This window comes from Diabrotica virgifera, chromosome 8, assembly GCF_917563875.1.
Source record: "Diabrotica virgifera virgifera chromosome 8, PGI_DIABVI_V3a".
In the NCBI taxonomy this organism is placed as follows: domain Eukaryota; kingdom Metazoa; phylum Arthropoda; class Insecta; order Coleoptera; family Chrysomelidae; genus Diabrotica; species Diabrotica virgifera.
In genome coordinates this window covers 10,526,553-10,549,903 of record NC_065450.1, presented here as the reverse complement: position 1 = coordinate 10,549,903, position 23,351 = coordinate 10,526,553, and the positions used below count along the sequence as shown (strand labels likewise).

The following is a 23,351-nucleotide window of genomic DNA, read 5'->3' as shown; positions in this document are numbered from 1 at the left end:
GTTGTATGTATTTTTTAATCCACATTATAAAAAGATAATAAAATACAAGTCCAAAAAATGTTTTAGGGGTGGACAACCCTTATCATCTAGGGGGATAAAAATCGGTCGAACCGTTTCAGAGGAGTTTGGGAACGTACTTTATGACACAAGAATTTTATATAATATAAGATACTATTTTATTAATCATATTTTTGTTAAGAATCTGATTTGCTAGATTAAATGAATTTTTACCGAAAAATATATATCAAACGAAATCGAATTAAAACACAAATGTTTAGAAACACGTTATTTAATAAAAAACTTCACAAAAACTACACTCTGTAAGAATTGTAAACAAACGTTTTAATTTTTACCCAATCAATTGATTGAAAGTTTTCTCCAGCTTTATTTTTTTTAAATTTCTGTACGTCTGCTTTTTTCGGAACCCTTTTTTCTTTTATGAATCTTGTAAAGTATTTAAGCATAGTTTGTTTGTCCTTTTCGGTCCATCGGTGCCTTGCAATCGCTAAAAAAAGTTAATACATAAATAGTTATTTATGATATAAGTGTTAAAAGTACACGTTTAAGGCACGCATGTGAAAGTTTGCAGAATGAGCTATAGCAAGTTCTGCAATTCACATGAGTGCCTTAAAAATGTACTTTTTAACACGCATATCATACAATATTTTTTCTACAAACGTAATTACAGAACAATATCTACAAAAACTTTTACTTGAACTTGACTGACATTCCATTTTTATATTTTTTGACATTACATCAAAATTGTCTATACGCTGTGAGCTCGTACGTAGAGGGGATATTTACAAATTCGCGAGCGCCAATAGTGGCAAGTCTGTAAACCTTTACCGGAAATTTGACATAAATGTCAAAGTGATTAATTTAAAATTAAAAGTAAAAACATTAATTATAAAAAAAATATTAGTTGGTCAAAGCTGTGGTATATATTTTTACCTTAAATATATTTACGTTTTAAATACTGAATTTAAATTTTTTAATGTTCCGTAATATGTAACTATAAATTAATCTTAGCGCCATCTACACGATAATTGTGAAAGTATCCAAAGTAAGAAATTCATATTTTATCAATAGAACGTCAAAATGATTAGCAAAATCTTAAAAAAATCGATTACAATTTAATTAATTTTTTGCGTTGTAAATATTAAGCGATAACAATTAAATAATAAATTTAAAAATTACCGGTGAAAGTTGAATTAGTAATCCGCCAGGAGCGCCACCAGCGAAGCTCAGGGCGTATACGGTCAATACGAACTGCAGTGCCTTAAAAATATTTTAAAGCACTAGTGCCTTAAAGTAGCATTTTTAACGCACGCATGGAGTGCTAAAAATTGCATTTTTAACACGGTTGTAGAAAAAAAATAATACTTAAAAATTGTAACAAAAAATATGCCGTAAATTAGTTATAAAATTTGGAAAGCATTTTTAATTTTAACAAAAACAGGTAATTGTCCTTTTACAAATAAAATTATTATATTAGAGTTTTTTACGAATAAATATTTTTTAAATCCTATTAGGTAATAAATGTATTATTAAATTAAAACAATTGTATTACGAGTAGCAGAGTAATAGTTATCTAAAGAAATTACCATTTGAAGTGCTTTCGGTTTTTTCAGTAGTTGGCACCTCCTTTCTTTTTGTAACTAAAAAAATCAAATAATACATGTATGACAGCCCTGGGCACTAAGGCTATCTTCTCCCGGTGAGGGTGGTTATCCCTTATCCGAGGGGTGGAATAATTGATACGCTTACTTGTTGAGTTGGTTTATTTACACTCGCATTAGTATAAGCTGGTAGCACCTCACCCAAAGAACATCTCGTGTAGAAAGAGACACTATCTTTAATGTGGAAATATTACGTCTGATCACACAAATAGAATGACGAATGTCTAATATAATAATAAAGAATTCCCTTGTTATAGTTTAACTGTTTATACATTTAGAAATGCCTATTCAGCATCGACCATGAAAAGTGTTTATAATTGACTCTGCAATTATTAGTGAATCGTGATCTTGGCTAACAATATTTATATAATCGAATGAAGGTTGTAATGTTGTTTTGATGACATAAATAACTGAAAGTAATTATCGTAGATAATTACAGGGTGTTTTTAAGATATATCTACTGAGTACAGATGAATTCTTGTACACCTTCCCTTTTTAGGAATTTTCCGACTACGGGGAGGGAAATTTGCAAGTCGTACTACCAACCCATACTGTGTTGTAATCAATACAAAAAAATTTATTTTATATACAACTTCCTAAGCCTACGCAAATACATAAATAATATAAAATGTTCGTTTAACAACATTGTTTCGTAACACTTGTCACTCACTGTGTTTTCGGATTGTAAGCATATAATCTATTCTTATGTATTTCCTTGATTTTATTGTTTTCTATTCTGATTTTACAATTAACGTTATTTACTTCTGTTATCGTGAAAGGACCTACATAAAGACTATCAAACTTACCATTCTCTTCCCTTTTTACAAGGACTAGGTCTCCTCTTTTAAAGTGTTGTGGTGTTGTTTTGGGCTTATTTTCTTCTTGCCGCTCTTTTTTGTCTTCATTGCTTCTAGTGAGGTGACCTATCGTGTCTATGTACGCTGTGTCCTCTGGTTTCGAAGAAGTGTCCGATATCACGTCTTCTTTGACAAGTGTTCTATTCGGTTTGTTAATGTGACATTCATGGCATTGTTTAACGTATTTTCTTACGTCTTTTTCTAAATTTTTCCATCTAAATCTTGCTTTTAGCTTCTTTATTAGTCTATTTTTCTTTAAGTGTCCTCCGAACATCGGGTGATTATGGTATTCTTCTATTAATCTGTGTTTTTCTTTGTCATCTTTTATTGTTTCTGGTACTTCACATATGTATATTTCTATATTCTTCAATTTTTTATTTCCTTCTTTAATAAATTCATCAATTGTGCACATTTTAAAAATAATATCATTTACGTATATTTTTACTTTACGTACTGCATTCTCTACCGCCAGCTTATCAAGCTGTACCAACGCTTGGTTTAAATCGAAACGATTCAATCCTGTGGCTATGCTTTTGCTGCATTTTATTTTGTTTTTGGCCCTAATGCTCAGTCTTGGTGAGATTAGTTCTGCTCCAAAGGACAAAATTGGTAGTCTATGCGCCTCTAAATTATTTAGTACCTTCCTTACTGTCTGTTTGGTGGCTTCTGGCTGTAGTGCGAGTTCACTTTCAGCCTTTGTTTGTCTTGCTTCTTTCTCCTTTTCTTTTGCTTGAGCTCTTGTTATAGCTAGTATATGGGCGTTGTCTATGTATAGGTTTTTTAGTTGATGCAATGTTATTCTTGAAAGACTATCTGCGTAGTTACTTTTCCCTGTTATATACTCTATTTCGAAGTCATATTCTTCTAGGTCTAATCTGATCCTCGTGAGTTTTGAGGTTGGTTCTTTCATTGCAAATAGGTGTGTCAAAGGTTTATGGTCTGTTTTTACTTTGAATGTTGGTGCTCCATATAGATAACATTTAAAATAATTAATTCCCCAATGAATCGCTAGTAATTCCTTAACGATTATAGGTTTATTACATTCTCCTTTACTAAAACTTCTTGATGCATATGCTATAGGTAGGTCAATTCCGTTGTAATCTTGACTTAGGATTGCTGAACAACTCTCATTGGATGCGTCTGTTGTTAAGATAAACTGTTTGTTGAAATCAGGATATTTTAAAATTGGTGGTTTCGTCAGAGATGCTTTAAGCTTTTTGAATGCTTTTTCACACTCCTCGGTCCACGAAAATTCTACTCCTTTCCTCGATAATTTGTTGAGTGGTCTGCATATTTCCGCAAAATTTTTAATAAAACGTCTGTAATAGTTGCAAAATGCTACAAATCTCTTTGTTTCTTCCGCTGTCTTAGGTGTCGGATATTGTTCAATTGCTGCATACTTCGCTTTGTCGGGTGATACTCCCTCTTGAGAAAGATCATGTCCTAAATATGTTACTTCCCTTCTAAAGAATTGACATTTTCCTGGGTTAAGTTTCAAATTGAATTTTCGACATGTCTCGAATGTCTTTTTCAGGTTGTCTAAGTGATGTTTTTCGGATATTCCAATTACTACGATATCGTCCATGTAAAGAAATGCTTTGTCTGGTGTTAATCCTGAAAATGCTATTGACATCATTCTTGAAAAGCTATTTGGGCTTACATTTAATCCAAAAGGTAATCTGGTAAATTGAAATGCTCCATTTTCTGTGCTGAACGATGTGTATTTTCTCGATGATTTTTCTAATGGTATCTGGTGAAAGCCTGACATTAAGTCTATAACTGAAAACCATTTTGCTCTTCCTAGTTGATCTAATATCGAATCTATTCTTGGTAATGGAAATTTGTCTGTAACTATCTTCTTGTTCAGTTGTCTAAAATCTATGCATAATCTCCATGCTTTTCCTCCATCTATAGCTTTTTTCGGTACCAGTACTACTGGGCTGTTGTACTCGGATGTAGATGGTTCTATGATTCCTTGGTCTCTTAGGTTTTGTACTTGTCGATTTAATTCCTCTGTTTGCGCATGAGGTGTCCTATAATTCTTGATATATACCGGAGTTTGGTCTTTAACTCTTAGTTTTTGTTCGTAGAAATTGTTACAGGTTAACATATCATGCCTTAGGGCGAATATGTCCGAATATTCCTCGCATAACGATACTAAGTTGTCTCGTATGTATTCTGGTATGTCTAATTTCAGTGATTCTCGTAATTCTTTTTTTCTGTCCTTGCTGTCGTTGACTAGCCTATATATATTGAATAGTTTAATATCCAACGTCCTGATTGTGCTTGCGTCTACATTTACTGTTTCGTACGTTGTGTTCAAAATTTTGATGTATGGATTATTACTTGAAATAATTGCTCTTGCTATGAATATTCCTGGTTGTATTTCTTGCTGTTCCACTATCCTGTCTTTCTTTAACGTTTGAAAAATTTTTACGATTCTGTAAATTTCACATCTAGGCGGTATTATTATGGTGTCATTGTCTATATTATCCAGAATTTTCGTACTAATGTAACAATCGTTGTCCTCTTTAATGTGCATTTTAAGGTTTGCGTAATCTAGTATACATTGAAAGTTAGAAATAAAGTCTCTCCCAATGATTCCGTCTGTTGGAATTGGAAAGTTAGGTTCTACCAATTGAAAGATGTGTTCGAATCGAGTTCCTTTTACTTCGAGTGTTGTCTCAACTTCTCCCATTGTTTGCAACTCTCCTTTAGTGACTCCTTTTATTTTTGCCTTTGTGTTTGGTTTCACCTGTTCCTTCATAAAATCTTGTGAACATTTTAGTATTGAAATATCAGCTCCTGTGTCTATGATAAAAGTGCTTGTGTTTTCAAGAATTCCTGTTTTCATTCGTACAAAGTTCGTTAGGTTTAGGTCGAAGTTGTAAATGTTATATTTTATTTCTGCCTGTGTGCTTCCAACTTGTTGTTCATTCAAAACCCCAACTGCTGGTTTTCTTGCTCTTCTTGACTGTCCTCTATTTCTAGTAATCTTACGTTCCTGTTACGTCCGCCTCTCTGGTTTCCTCTGTATGTTTGATTGTTAAATTGTCTGTATCCTCTGTTCGAATAATTTCGTTGATTGTCCGTTGCTTCTCCTTCGTTCCGTTGTCCGAAGTTATTTCTTCTTCCTCTGTCATATTTGTTATGGTATCCTCTTCTGTATTGCTGCTGTCCTCTCCTATTCTCGTAGTTTGTCCTATAATTTAAGACTCTTCCTTGTGCATTTTCTTCAGTCGTATCGATCGACAAAAATTTAGATATTACTTCCTGCGGTGATGTAAAGTTACCTGCTTCCAGTATTAGCTTAGCTTTCTCTGCATTAGCGTTTCGTTTCATTGTTGTTGCTACTGCTTCCGTCGTATATTTCTTTGCTAAGTCAAGTGGCATTCCTTCCGCTATGTATGCTACTTTTAATTGTTCTGCTAACTCTTCCACTTCAGATGCGTACACTGCTGCATCTCTATGCCCTTGCCTTTTTTTGGCTAATTTGGCTATTAAATTCTTCGGATTATCACCTTTTAATTCTTTCTTTAGTACTTCAGCTATCCGTGGAATTGTATCTTCTGTGGTTATTAGGTTCCTAGCCTTATTGGTGAGTCGCGTTTTTATTAGCGTTACAGCTGTGTCTTCATGACCTTCTGCCAATTTTCCAAGTAGTTCTAATGCGTCTAAAAATGGTTGTAATTTCCCTGCGCTTCCATCGAACTCGTTGGGCAATATCTTGCTTGCGATATTCAAAAATTCAGTGATTGTCAAAGCCATGTTTAATATTGTTATATCTTGTTTTATGTCACCTTTTTTCTCTTTTATTTCGTCGTTAATTATTTCTTCTTCTCCTTCCTCGTCGCTTTTTCCTTCTTCTATTTCCTCATCGCTTTGTTCCTCTTCAACTTCCTTGTCGATTGGTTGATGTATTGAACTTGGAACCACTGTTCTCACATTTACTGCTTGAAATGATCGTATAACTTTGTCTCTGATTTTTCCAAAATATTTGTTGCACGATTCCCTTTGTTTGTCCGAAAGTGCTTCCCAGTTTTTCCTAGTCAATTGTGTGAACTTGTTATAAGCTTTAATTAGCTGTGTCGTTACTTCTTCCTTTATGTCCTTAGATTTCGGAACTTTTTTCTTTAAGACTCTTCTGCTTTGCCTGTCTATTTCTTGTGCAATTTCCTCAACTATTTTGACAAAATCTTCCCAAGTAACTTTGTTGCTACTCATTTATACATAATTTTTTTCTTTCTTTTTTTTTCAGCTTCTGCACTTCTTAGCGAAAATATAAATTCGATAGTCTTACGGTGTATATAGATATGTAGTATATAGATATATAGTAAAAAATATATAGAGATAAAATAATACGTCAATATATGGTAAAAATATGTAAAAATTGCAGTAGTAATAAAAATTCAAAAATAAATAACGTTATATTAACCCTTGTAAATAAGTAGTTAGAATAATAATTTAAATGTATTATGCATATAGCGTATATTTGTTATATCGTATATTTATTTTGATAGGTATATTTACGATAGCAAATATTAAGATCATAAAATTTGCAAAAATGTACTAAAAATCAGTAGTCAAATAATAAATGAATAAAAGTCATCAAGGATAAGGTATACGTTGATAAATATGTAAAAAATCATATAAAATTGTATCATTGCGTCCTATAATAACTTAATATGAGAGTAAAAAAAATCTTTGTATATTGATAAATATTGGTAATAGAATAGAATAATTAAGTAAAAATAGGTAAACTTGAAACATATATTAATGTAATTAAGGTAGCACATAATGTTTATACTTTATACTAATCAGGAAATACCATAAAAATAGCTAATATGGACTTACCACTTTTACGCGTCTTTGTTCGTATCACAAGTCCTCGCTGCACGTTCCATAGCATTGTCCATTTTCCATTGTCCCACGATGTTCCATCTCCATCCTATTCCATTTTCAGCTCCGCGTCGGCCTGATGTCTCCATCCATTTTACATATACCACACTGTTGTCTAAGGTGGTCTAGGTGCCTGAACATTGACGTGTTTCTTCATACCTGTCCTGTTCACCAGTCCTGAGTTCTTCCCTGGTTCTGGATCGCCATATGACAGCCCTGGGCACTAAGGCTATCTTCTCCCGGTGAGGGTGGTTATCCCTTATCCGAGGGGTGGAATAATTGATACGCTTACTTGTTGAGTTGGTTTATTTACACTCGCATTAGTATAAGCTGGTAGCACCTCACCCAAAGAACATCTCGTGTAGAAAGAGACACTATCTTTAATGTGGAAATATTACGTCTGATCACACAAATAGAATGACGAATGTCTAATATAATAATAAAGAATTCCCTTGTTATAGTTTAACTGTTTATACATTTAGAAATGCCTATTCAGCATCGACCATGAAAAGTGTTTATAATTGACTCTGCAATTATTAGTGAATCGTGATCTTGGCTAACAATATTTATATAATCGAATGAAGGTTGTAATGTTGTTTTGATGACATAAATAACTGAAAGTAATTATCGTAGATAATTACAGGGTGTTTTTAAGATATATCTACTGAGTACAGATGAATTCTTGTACACATGCATTTTTTCGATATACTCTTATTAAAACTGCTTTACCTTTATTATTTTGCATTGGATGCGTCATTTCATCGGTAAATAACTTTCTTTTACCCTTCGACGAAACTTTTTCTGCAAATTAATAATAATTAGTTATTTGTTACTTTTAAGTAGAAAACTGCTTTTAAAAGTTAGGAGCTACTCATCTTTTTTTTTTTCATTTATAACATTTATTGTAATGATTTTTTAAGACTTCGTTTATAATAATCTTTTACCTACCATTTTTATTAGCTTGTTCAATCTTTTCGTCGGTTACATCGCTAAAATTACTTTTAGGACTCCAAGAATGAGTAGGCTCTGTTAATTCTAAAAAATGGATTATTAAACTTTTAGGCAATTACCAATGCGAGTACACTAATTCTACCTTTTTCATTTATTTCATTTACTTCTGTTTCTATGTTTTCAATTTCCAAGTAGTCATTTTCTTCTATATTGATATCGTCTAAGCTCTTTCCTTTGTAAATATTAACATCACCTTTATTCAAAGCGATCATTAGTTTGGCTATTTTTGCAGTCTGGTATAGATCTTGAGGAAGTCTAAAAAATATTACAACTATTAATTATGCTAATATAATAATAAACCACTTTAACAAGATTGGCTTACCTATACCATTCTTCATGGGTTTTTTTTGTATGGCCCATAAAAATGGCCAATTGTTCCATGTCAGTATTATTAATGTCCATAATCTGTAAAATTGTTGCAGTCTGTTTTCGAAATTTGGTAGAAGTTAGAGAGTTGGGATCCTTTGCCCCACAGTTTTTTGCAAATTGTTTAATTACACTTGTTCCATGAAACCAACCTTTCGACGAATTTGGATTTGCAAATATGTATTTATTATCTTCTGGAATTAATTTTATTTTTTCCCTTATTTTAATCATCAGCTCAATTTTCTCGTTTAAAAAAGGAGAAATTAAAATAGCTACAGGTTTGCTACCTTTTCCACCTGTAATAATTCTTCTAAAGTTTCTACACAATAGTTTTTCTGAAACAGTTAAACTTTCAGCAATTTCTTTTTGAACACTGGGCTCCGCAAATGATCTTTTGTAAGTAGAAATTTCAAGGTATTGAATCTCACCGATGCGTTTTCTATTTAGTATTAAAAGAAGGGCCATTATTCCTTTTGCTAAGGTTTTATATAAAGGAAGTAAATCATTTTTGTCATTTTGTTTCCCCTCCTTTTCTAAAAGTTTGTTTAATTTTTTGGCACTGTCTTCAACCTGATTTTTGACAAAATTATTAAACTTAATTACGTCACTTGTCACCGGAAGTATTTGGGGTTTTTCCCATTGCTGTTCTTTCATTGTTTTAAGGGCTAATGAAGAAATTTCATTGGCCCAACTGGTCTCTAATAATGTTTTTAAATCTCGAATGCTTTTTTTTCCTCATTAGGGTTTTTAAAGGTAAATAATGGGGATTTTTTTTAAAATCATTCGATTAATTATATCGCACACTTGTTTTAAAGTGGTACCCATATGAAGTGCTAATGATGAAGATTTAAAGCTTTTATCGGCATTACTAAATCCCGAAATTACTTTTGTGGCCGTAACTAAATCGTCAAATAATTCTGGTTTCATAGCATCAATTAGGTTCTGAACAGGTGTGAACTCTCTAAGAGCAATCAAAAGTCTTGCTAATTCTCTCATTTTGTTGGACGTTACTGTTACAATTTGCTTTCTTTTATGTTTTTTAAGATGGGTTTCCCCGAATAAACATATTAAAATATCATTTTTTGCGGTGGCGCTTATTTTATCTGCTTTCATAATGCAAAATACCTCTTTCTTTAATCTTGACTGTGATAAAAAACTGTTTTGGCAGCGAGAAGCCGCTAAAAATGTTTGGGATTGAGTTAAGGCATTTAGTCGCCCACACTTTGTACCAGTGTGTTTTTCTTGGCATTTTTTAGCATGCTTATAGAAAAAATTTTTTTTGTACACCCCAGAACAGTTTTCGCAAACAACAAAATCGTCAAAGTCTAATGCTTGGGCTTCCGTGGGCCTTCGAACAGCCACCACTTTTTTTTCTTCTCTAAACAAATGAAAATTTCCTTCCTTGCGTAAATAATCCCATAAGGTTTTCCTTTCATTAGATCCTTTTGGAAAAGATAAAATCTTTTTTACTCGACTTTCGTCAGCATGATTTCTTTCCAAATGTCTTGCAAAATGACTCACTTCTACGAAACAAATTGGACAGAAATTCTTTCTATCCCAAACTCTGTTTTTTCTATGTGAAAGGGCAACAATGGAATTATTAGTTTCGATCTAAAAAAATTAAAAGTAAGACTGTAAAAAAGTACATTTTAAAACTAAATTTAAACAATTTAAATTAATTAAAAAATTACAAGGGACAGGCCCGCGCCAAACACACTTGGCGCCCTTGTGCATTAAATTACTGTGCGCCTTCACCTATTAGGCCAGGGTAGATCCTGTTTCGAGATAAAAAAAATTTAACAGCATTATGCATACTTTATTTTGTAATTATTCGTTTAAGTACTTGAAGGGAAGTGGATCGGGAGGAAAAAAAAATTGAATGGGGGTTGGTGGGGGTGGTTTATAGGGGTGAAAAATTTGCCTTGCGATTTCCGGCTTAGGTTCGCAATTTTTCTAATAACATTGAACGTAAAAGTTGTAGATATTAAAAAAACAAGCAACTTTTGTTCTATGTATTTTTCAACATAACCTCAAAATTTACGAGAAAAATGCCAAACACCACTTTTTCATGTTCTTCGGTGTAACTTTAACAAAAATTATTTAAATTTAACCAAATTCCGGGAAATATACCTTTTTGCATCTAATATTTTTTTTAATTTTTTTTAATGGCGGATATTGAACGGTTTCCGAGAAATTTCAATCGAAAAATTTGGTAGCTCAAATTGAGCTTTTTAACTTTTGTAGGTGGGCATTATCTTCGTTGAAATGTGTACTTTCGAATGAAAAAAAAGGTCACCTTAAGAAAGAATTTTTTTGAAAATCGCAAAAAAAACCGAAAAAACCGGTTTTTAGGTTATAGAATTTAAGTGATCGTTATAATTTTGAAGTTATTTACTTAAATTTCGGTTCAAACTTTGTAAAACATGTTAACATAGTTATTTATAAACAGTTTTCAATTATTTAAACACGATCAGTTAATAAAACTATTATTTTAACAATATTTTTGCATACAATTTTTTTGCAAAATTGACATATTTACTTCAAAAAATTTTTTTTGTATTTAAAAAAACAAATCGAAAGTATTACATATATGCAATTTTATGAAAAAGGCGATAGCTTTTGAGTAAAAATTCTTTGAAAATTTTAAAAAGTGGTAGACTAGTATAACTCTAGGTTTTTATGTGTTCAGGACCGTAGAAATAAAAAAGAACGTAATTTTAATTTTTTTTATTCAAAATTTTGTACAGATGTTTTAATTACAAAATTAAAAATGAAAACTTGTTACACGTGCACTTTACAAAAAAAATTTGATCAATTTATTTGTGCCTACTTCTTTTTGGAACTGGTTCATTAAAATTTTCAACGAATTTTTACTCAAAATCTATCGCCTTTTTCATAAAATTGCATAGAGTACTTTCGATTTGTTTTTTTTTAATACAAAAAAAAAATTCCAAGCAAAAATGTCAATTTTGCAAAAAAAATGTTATGCAAAAATATTGTTTAAACAATAGTTTTATTAACTGAACGTGTTTAAATAATTGAAAACTGTTTATAAATAATAACTTAAAATTATTATAAATAATGTTAACAAATATGTTTTACAAAGTTTGAACCGAAATTTAAATAAATAACTTCAAAATTATAACGATCACTGAAATTCTATAACCTAAAAACCGTTTTTTTCGGATTTTTGCGATTTCCAAAAAAATTCTCTCTTAAGGTGCCCTTTTTTTCATTTGAAAGTACACGTTTCATCGAAGATAATGCCTACCTACAAAAGTCAAAAAGCTCAATTTGAGCTACCAAATTTTTCGATTGAATGTATAGTGTCATTTTATGAAAAAGTGAAATTTCTCGGAAACCGTTCGATATTCGCCATTAAAAAATTTTTAAAAAATATTAGATGCAAAAAGGTATATTTCCACCAAATTTGCTTAAATTTAAATAATTTTTGTTAAAGTTACACCGAAAAACATAAAAAAGTGGTTTTTGGCGTTTTTCTAGTAAATTTTGAGGTTATGTTGAAAAATACATAGAACAAAAGTTGTTTGATTTTTTAATACCTACAACTTTTACGTTCAATATTATTAGAAAAAATGCGAACCTAAGCCGGAAATCGCAAGGCAAATTTTCCACCCCTATAAACCACCCCCACCGACCCCCATTCAAAATTTGTTTCTTACCGATCCACTTCCCCTCAAGTACTTAAACGAATAATTACAAAATAAAGTACGCATAATGCTGTTAAAATTTTTTTAGAATTTTGACTATTTTGAGAGGATCTACCTTGGCCTATATACCGCTTTTCACAAAATTTTAACTATGCACGTTTAAGAACGACAATCATAAATAACAGGTAAATGACGCTGGCCTATTGCTGGGCTCTGGGTTCATAATCCATAATCCGCCCTTCTGGCTAGTGGGAACAATGGTTAAGCATGCTGTCCTTGACTATTGAAGGAGGACAAAGATGTTTTCGTGCATAAACGTAAATTATGTATTTAACCTTTAACTACACGCGCTGGCGTATTTTGTACGCCAGATATAAGAATTCTACTGCACATATATTAAAAAATTTAATTTTTGACCTTGTTTATCTATCTAACCTGTCACTGGAATGTGATTTACAATTTGGTTTTAGTTTCGTTATAATCGGCGTTCTGAGAAGATCATAATTTACAGTTTGTTGGTGGACAATAATAGGTGGACAGTAATTTGTTGTTTCCGGTGGTGGTCAATATACACCACGATTATAATAATCTAAGTAGTAATATAAGTACATATTTTAATTGTTTTTTAGTCATTATGGCACAAAATATATTTTTCTTTATAAACAATACTTTTTCTCCTGTAAAAAAAGCACATTTAAAAAAAAATTATTAGTAATTTTATTTATCATGGAATCCAGTTATTCCATGATTCCAGTTATAAATCCCAATTGGCTTACTGAGAAGGAACTCCAAGTATTCACTGATGCCGAATAATGTTTATAACAAACAACTAAATGTATTTCTTCAAAAAAAAAAAATAAACAAATCCGCTGTTTTTAAGTGTATTTTCTTGTGGCGTATAAAGTACGCCACGCGTGTAGTTATGTTATAACTTGATGCGCGTGTAGTTAAAGGTTAAGATAGTTCTTGCGCTTTTTGTTATTTAGCCAAAAACCCGGAGCGCCTTTTCATAAATATATATCACTTATATATTATATCACGTATGGACAGAGCGGCCCTGACAAGGGATTCCCGACTGCTAATAATTATTAACCTAATAATTCTTTAACTTACGTTAGAAATATGGGGCTTTTCCGAGGGTTCGTCCTTTGTTAAAGTTGATTCAGGGCAAGTTACGTTTATGGTCTAAAATTAATAACACACAATCAGTAATGTCTATAAATAAATAAAGAATTACATTGAGCAATATCTTTTAAAATAAGTATCTACTTGTCATTTTGTATTTTACTTAAAATAAGGATTTATCCAATACTTTTTTGAACTGATTAAATATGTCGTATTAAAAAATTACCTTAAAAATTGGAATAATAGTTTCCTCTTCCCCTCCCTCAGACTCTATTTCCGTTTCGGGTACATATGAGGATGTGTCACGTGACTCGCTAAAGTCTTCATTGTCTTCATAGTCTCTATGGTCAGTATTTAGATTCGTGTCAATTTTGGTCAAAATTGGATAGCAATCAAAATTTACAGCTTTTAATGGAGTGTAAGTTTTTTCTTCCAGCTAAAGCAATATTTAATAATTAACACCAAAATAAGACTTTTTTAAGATATTACGTTTTATAAAATAGAGCAAATAAGTAGTATGAAGGTGCAATAATATGTCGATAGGCGACTTAAACCATATTATATTTTTCGACTGCACTAAATATACACTTGAAACATTGGAACTAATGACGGAATTAAATAATATAAAATTTCCTCTTCCAGTAAATATTTCAGCACTCCTTGCTTCATTTGATAAAAGAGTCTATGACATATTAGTTCATTTTGTGATTAGGACGAAAGTAGACATTTGATCTTTCTTACGTCATAGTTTGTGGCAAATAGACTTTGTCTGATGCCAAAAACACACACACACACACACACACACACACACACACACACACACACACACACACACACACACACACACACACACACACACACACACACACACACACACACACACACACACACACACACACACACACACACACACACACACACACACACACACACACACACACACACACACACACACACACACACACACACACACACACACACACACACACACACACACACACACACACACACACACACACACACACACACACACACACACACACACACACACACACACACACACACACACACACACACACACACACACACACACACACACACACACACACACACACACACACACACACACACACACACACACACACACACACACACACACACACACACACACACACACACACACACACACACACACACACACACACACACACACACACACACACACACACACACACACACACACACACACACACACACACACACACACACACACACACACACACACACACACACACACACACACACACACACACACACACACACACACACACACACACACACACACACACACACACACACACACACACACACACACACACACACACACACACACACACACACACACACACACACACACACACACACACACACACACACACACACACACACACACACACACACACACACACACACACACACACACACACACACACACACACACACACACACACACACACACACACACACACACACACACACACACACACACACACACACACACACACACACACACACACACACACACACACACACACACACACACACACACACACACACACACACACACACACACACACACACACACACACACACACACACACACACACACACACACACACACACACACACACACACACACACACACACACACACACACACACACACACACACACACACACACACACACACACACACACACACACACACACACACACACACACACACACACACACACACACACACACACACACACACACACACACACACACACACACACACACACACACACACACACACACACACACACACACACACACACACACACACACACACACACACACACACACACACACACACACACACACACACACACACACACACACACACACACACACACACACACACACACACACACACACACACACACACACACACACACACACACACACACACACACACACACACACACACACACACACACACACACACACACACACACACACACACACACACACACACACACACACACACACACACACACACACACACACACACACACACACACACACACACACACACACACACACACACACACACACACACACACACACACACACACACACACACACACACACACACACACACACACACACACACACACACACACACACACACACACACACACACACACACACACACACACACACACACACACACACACACACACACACACACACACACACACACACACACACACACACACACACACACACACACACACACACACACACACACACACACACACACACACACACACACACACACACACACACACACACACACACACACACACACACACACACACACACACACACACACACACACACACACACACACACACACACACACACACACACACACACACACACACACACACACACACACACACACACACACACACACACACACACACACACACACACACACACACACACACACACACACACACACACACACACACACACACACACACACACACACACACACACACACACACACACACACACACACACACACACACACACACACACACACACACACACACACACACACACACACACACACACACACACACACACACACACACACACACACACACACACACACACACACACACACACACACACACACACACACACACACACACACACACACACACACACACACACACACACACACACACACACACACACACACACACACACACACACACACACACACACACACACACACACACACACACACACACACACACACACACACACACACACACACACACACACACACACACACACACACACACACACACACACACACACACACACACACACACACACACACACACACACACACACACACACACACACACACACACACACACACACACACACACACACACACACACACACACACACACACACACACACACACACAAGTAGTATGAAAATAAACAAGTTTTTGTTAAATATTTTGTTTAAAACAATTTTTACCTTGTCGTACTCAGGCGATTTTGATGCTTTTTCCTCTAAATCATTTTCTTGAAATTCATATAAATCCAAGGTTTTGTTTAAAGGTTGTGAGTCGTTATCAGTGTTATCATTAAGTTTAACATCTGGTTCCAGTAAAATATTTGCTTTGGGTTTTAAATGGTCCTGTTTTTTTTCTTTATCATACTTATTAAATGGAGTCTAAAAATTAAAATAGTTTTCTTGGTGTATACTTTAATTTACACTAAATGAAATCAAGACTTACCTCTACGTTATTTTTACTTTCAGATAATGTTGATTCATCTATTTTATTTTCTTGACATTCAAAAAAAAAGGGAGTTGTTATAGTTTGCAAGTAGTTATCAATTTTTTCTTTAAGGTTAACGTTCGATAAGATCTTTACATTGGGCTCTAAAAGCTCAGTTTTTTTCTTCGCATTTTGTTTCGTTTTGCTAGGCGGCCCAAAATAAGATTTCCCCATCTTATTTGCATTTGAATAATCTTTTTCTAAAAATTTAAGAAATAAATAAGAATAGAATAAAAAATTATTTATTTCACCAACAATTGCCAATAAAAAAACATAATTTATAAAAGCGCTCCGAAGTTTATAATAAAATGGCATTTTTTAATTTATTAATTCATTTATAATAAATATTTTGTAAAAACTTTAAATAATTAGACGTGTGTAAGTAATATTAACTACTTTGCATAAATTAAAAAACACTTGAGGTACTTACTTTTATTATTTTCGTCCAACGCGAGTTCCAAAATTTTTTTTGATCTATTTTCCATAGGTACCTAATATTTATCCTTGCGCCTAAAATCACTATTTTACGTCCGCCCTTACTATTCACAAGAATTAAAATAACCGCTGAAACAAAACTGTTAAATTCGAGGTGAAATATACAAACCGGGGAAGTACCTAAAATATTCGGCAAACAATACGAGACCCAGCGTTGTGGCAACATCGCTGGGTCTCATATTGTTTGCTGAGTGTGCCATGTATAACTGGCGGGACTCGCATGTCCTCTTGACTTGTAAGTGGGACTCGCACGGTATGCTCCGTATAGATTTTTTAAACTAAAAGATTTTTCTTACCCCTCTCTGGGGCCCATAAAAGTTCATATTATATTCTTTATTTTTCTATAATAAAAATCTAATTATACACTTTGGTTATGGTGGGTCTCGGGTGGTCTGCTGGATATATCGGGACTCGCATGGTGCGTTGCTCGCGTATATATATATATATATATATATATATATATATATATATATATCACATCAGGAATGAAGATATTAGAAGGAGGCAAATATTACTACTAATAATAAAACACTTATTAATTTGAACACATTTTATTATGTATTTAAAAAACTACTTACGTAAAAACAAGCAACTCTTTCATGTTTATGTGAACAAAAAGTACATAGATACGTAAACAGCATTTATCTCTATTTTAGGGGAACAAAATTATATTTTACACAAAAAAAATAAGACTATTTTAGCGAAACAATACAGCATCCTACATAAAAAAAATCAGTTAATACTATTAGTGGTACAAAAAGACATCCTACATGAAAAACAAGTAGCACTATTTAGTGATACAAAACTACATATTACGTAAAATAAAAGTAACTTTATATAAATGAACAAAACTACCTACGTAAAAGCATTTTAACAATTCAATAGAAACCAAGATAACAGATGATCACAAAAGAAAGACGTAATCAGAAGCAGACACATAGCTAGAGCTGTTTACCGTCCAAACGCTGCATCACGTTTGGTCGCTGTGGTACACATATTTCACGAACCATCTAAAAAACAAATTATACGTACAACACAACCGTATAATATGATTTTTACATTAAATATGTAAGGACGTAAAATATCTGAACCACACGCACGCACGCACGCACACACACACACACACACACACACACACACACACACACACACACACACACACACACACACACACACACTCACACACACTGAACTAAGAATGCCTAAAGACTGCAACGAATAGAAAGGCGTGCTGAAGCGGCCAGAGAATGTAGAAAACGAACCGAGTAAAAAAAAAAAAAAAGAAAAAAGCCTCAGATGTCCTACATAAAAACCCTTATGCGTTGGAAAATTTCAGATCGGCATATGCAACATTCCTCTAATTCGTTACTGCAGGATATGCAGACAGCTAGATGTCTGCAGGGTAAAAATAAAACATTCATTTCATCATCCAGACATACCTTGCACACAATTCTACCATCAATTTTTTTGGGGGGCAAATCCATATCTAGCATTACACATACGTCTGTATGTATCACCCTTTGATATACACCCGAATAGAAATAGCCGTTTTCGGCAGCTTTTTTCTCCTCTACCAATCTCTTAGACACGACCGGACCAGGCCGTAATGCAAGCGTTTGTAACCGCACGTTGGGTAAAAATATGTGTTGTTTCGTCACATACCGTAACGTCTCTCCTGTAAAATAGAAACCAGCTCTAGCATATGTCTCTGCTTCTGAACCTCCCCAGTTCTTAAATGTTTGGAGACGACCCTCGTAAGTACTTAAATGGTAAAATTCTTTAAATGCTTTTACATACGTGCAAGTCGGCTTATGGGCTTCCATTGGTTTGCTGCTACTTGGCCAGTTATGCAACCGTGTGTTGCAAAAACAACACAAGACCACGTCACTATTCCCTGTGTAACGGAATCCCGCAAGGCAAAATTCCAGAGGTTGAATAGGTAACGCGGCCGGCCATGTTGCATATGTTGCTAATCGCAGTGAAAACGATGGGAAGGATAGCATTGGTGGTACGTCTGCCATGTTATACTAAAAACAAAAGAAAAAAAATCATAAAATATGTAGAAGAGAAAGAAGAATAACTGCTTATAAATGTGTTAAAAGTATGCGTATTGCACAAACAATAACATCAATGGAGTGCCTAAATGAAGTGTTCTAAATAACGTCTACATAAAGTGTAAAACTATTCTGTAGATACTAATAAAAAAGTGGTTATAAAAATGTCTAAAGAAGTCTTCGCCCATTCCAACGGAAATAGAACAAGCCTGCTGTGTTACACACAAGATAATAGAAACGTAATACTGACCTAAAATACCATTTTAAAAGAAGCAGACGTGGATAACAAAAACCTCAGAATAATTTCAGGCATCTACTGAAATCAGACCAGCATATATGAAAATTAACGGAGAAGAAACAGATCACATAAAAATTTCTAAATAACGTCTACATAAAGTGTAAAACTATTCTGTAGATACTAATAAAAAAGTGGTTATAAAAATGTCTAAAGAAGTCTTCGCCCATTTCAACGGAAATAGAACAAGCCTGCTATGTTACACATAAGATAATAGAAACGTAATACTAAACTAAAATACCATTTTAAAAGAAGCAGACGTGGATGACAAAAACCTCAGAATAATTTCAGACATCTACTGAATTAACGGAGAAGAAACAGATCACATAAAAATACTATGTGGAGTTAGACAGGGATGTATCCTATCCCGTTGATATTTACTATGTACTCAGAGAGAATTTTTAACGAGGCTCTATACGGAGTAGACGAAAACATCCTTCTAAATGGAGAAAGGGTAAACAATATTAGATATGCCGACGACACCATGGTGACAGCAGATAGTTTAGAGAGACTTCAGAGGCTAATGGACAGAATCAACGAGTACAGTCAGTGTAAAACTATTCTGTAGATACTAATAAAAAAAAAGTGGTTATAAAAATGGTATACAAGCGAATACGGGGAAGACGGCCAACGCTACGGACTGACGGTCTCAAAAGAATGGTGACATAGCGGATAAGAGAGGAACAAAACAGAAATAGATGGAAATGTGTGAACAAAATTGTATAAAATTATGATTTTTTCAAAAGTTACCAAGATACAATTTTGATTTTGATCAGAATTGATTACGGAAATATCTACTTGTAATAATCTTAAATAATTTTGTGGGTGGCTTTCATATGGGGTTAAAGTCGCTTGTACATTACCGTGGTATATTAATGTATGTTTTTTTTGCAGCGAAAATAAATAATAAAAAAAAATACAAATGTTAGTTATTGATGTGCGTGTGTGTGTGTGTGTGTGTGTGTGTGTGTGTGTGTGTAGAAAAAGCTATTAGTTATTGGCTTTGTAGAAAATCTTTACGATTCTTGCTGGTATTGACCGATTGGTTTGGCTAACTGGTTAGATTTCTGCAGGCGTTTTCCAACAAGATAATTGCTACATAAATAGGAGAAAAGAATTAAGCTAACTAGAGAACTGCTTTATATGTTAGATTGATACAAATGTTACATACAAATTTAAAGGAGAGATGTTTGATAAGAATAGATATTACTAGATACAAGAGAAGTGTGGCAAACGTATCATAAAATGGATAACGTATGGCAAAGGCATACAAAAAAAAAAATAATGAAAATGTACAGATGTTGCCAAACCAATAATTATTACATCAATATATTAAGCAATGGGGGTACTTACCAATTATTTTTTTTGCCTCGATTTTTACACAGCACTTCTTTCAGCAGCAACACTAGCAGCTGTTTTCCGAAAAGATAATTGCTACAAAAATAGGAAAAAATAATTAAGCTAACTACAGAACTGCTTTATATGTTAGATTGATACAATTGTTACATACAAATTTAAAGGAGAGATGTTTGATAAGAATAGATATTACTAGATACAAAAGAAGTGTGGCAAACGTATCATAAAATGGACACCGTATGGCAAAGGTATACAAAAAATAATGAAAATGTACAGATGTCGCCAAACCAATAATTATTACATCAATATATTAAGCAATGGGGTACTTACCAATTATTTTTTTTTGCCTCGAATTTTACACAGCACTCTTTTCAGCAGCAACAACAGCAACACTAGATACTAGTAATAGTGAAGGCAGCACAGTATGGGACTTTTTAGCAGGCTACTCATCCTTTTATACACAATAAATCTGCTGAATATAAAGCTTCGTTTTACTGCATCAGGAAATTTGATAAAATATTGCAACACGTTTGCTGAATTTGTACACTTATTACTACACATGCTTATTTGCCACGGATGTCCCGTGTGTGGTTCTAGCTGAGTAGACGATGAAAACGGGTGCATACATATATCAGTAATAAGATTTTATTTCCCCTAACAACATTCCTTTTGAACATTTAGCTTTTCCATAGTAAGAAAATAATGTACAACAACTATCGCCGAAATACTTTGTTCCCTTAAATTTATTTAATTGTGTGGAAAGGGAGCTGTATAGATTGTTTATCCATACATAGTGGTATCTAATCGAAACTTGCACATCATATTATTTATCTTGAATAAGAAGATTCACATGTTTATCCTTCTTCTTTCTTTTTTTCTTATCGTTCTTTTCGTCAAATATGTTGGGTGGGTCTTCGTCTCTTTCATCTTTCTTAAGGTTATATACACATTAGTCGACATATTTTTTTTTTCGACTTTTTCCGCCTCTTATGGCTTTTTCCATGAACAAAATCATATCCTGAGTTTTCGATGGCCTCAGATGCTCAAGAAGAGATCATACAAATCAGCGGTAAAGTAAAGAATTCAGAAAATTGTAACTTATATCCAACCCCTTTGTTAATTTCCAAAGAAAAATATAGCGATCTGAATAAATTGTGCCAATCGAATGTCATACCCTTACCTAGAATATATACCCTTACATATAAATTACCTAGAGGTAATAGTGTAAATGATGCCCTTATAGATACTGACGAAGAAGATTGAGTTCAACTTTAATATATTGCTGATGTGTTTTTTATTGTTTTTGCCATGAACCTCACTTTTTTTTTCGTAGAAATAAAGTATTTTCTAATAACTTAAACTATTTCTTTTTGTTTTTAATGTGGAATGTCTAGAATATCTAATAATTATGCAATAAATATAATAAAATAGTAGAATTTAAACCGAGAATGACTTATATTCTTGTAATTTCAAAAGACATTTCTAGTAGCTTGCACTCATAAGATAAATATATTATAAAACATTTCACCTTCTCATAAAATTACTCATAAATGGTAAATTAACCTGATTGCATTCAAGAATCACTTTGTATAATGCGCCATTAATTTTAAAACTAGATAATATTTCCTTTAGAAATTTATACCATGAAAGCATTCTATTATGAAACATTTATATTCCTAAGATTTATCAAGATAGTAAGCGTACAACAAAAATTATAATTTTTTTTTATAATATTTCAAACTTTAAAGGGTTCTCCTGTAAAATTCGTAGTTTGCGTATTAGCAGTTTTACCTTTCAAGCGTCGATATAATATCTATAATAAGCAAGGACTGCTTGGTGTGCGAATATTGATATTGAATTTGTATGTATTACTATCATTTTTCATGTCTACTTTTGCTGTATTCTACTGTATCGAATTTTGCCCAACATGCGTTAAATAATGTCGATATTAATTTATCAGAAACCACTAACCGTTTTTTTTTATTTTATTTCGAAATACACAACTACTATTATAGGCCATTACCCCCACGTAATTAACAACAAATTAAGTCATTAATGACCGCTAAAGGATTCCTCATCGTTTTGTGTGACTAATAATTCAAATTCTTTATGTATTCTTCTAAACATAT

The 23,351-nt window shown here is 33.6% G+C and overlaps 2 protein-coding genes across 3 annotated transcripts; both read right to left on the bottom strand.

Moving 5' to 3' along the window:
• Nucleotides 1–273: 273 nt before the first annotated feature.
• Nucleotides 274–9,557, bottom strand: LOC126889369 (uncharacterized). Of its 2 annotated transcripts, XM_050657621.1 has the most exons (6): nt 8,769–9,557; nt 8,529–8,701; nt 8,384–8,470; nt 8,165–8,236; nt 1,605–1,658; nt 274–505 (listed from the first exon to the last, which is right to left on the bottom strand). In XM_050657621.1, exons 1-6 carry the CDS (start codon nt 9,464–9,466, stop codon nt 312–314), a joined length of 1,278 nt encoding a protein of 425 aa, XP_050513578.1. In that variant the 5' UTR covers nt 9,467–9,557; the 3' UTR covers nt 274–311. The 2 variants fall into 2 exon arrangements, with proteins under 2 accessions (XP_050513578.1, XP_050513579.1); XM_050657622.1 differs by lacking the exons at nt 1,605–1,658; nt 8,165–8,236.
• On the bottom strand, nt 9,468–17,967 carry LOC126889440 (uncharacterized). Its single transcript, XM_050657745.1, has 6 exons — nt 17,453–17,967; nt 16,981–17,222; nt 16,719–16,916; nt 13,835–14,044; nt 13,597–13,668; nt 9,468–10,423 (listed from the first exon to the last, which is right to left on the bottom strand). Exons 1-6 carry the CDS (start codon nt 17,505–17,507, stop codon nt 9,560–9,562), a joined length of 1,641 nt encoding a protein of 546 aa, XP_050513702.1. The 5' UTR covers nt 17,508–17,967; the 3' UTR covers nt 9,468–9,559.
• Between the last annotated feature and the right edge of the window lie 5,384 nt (nt 17,968–23,351).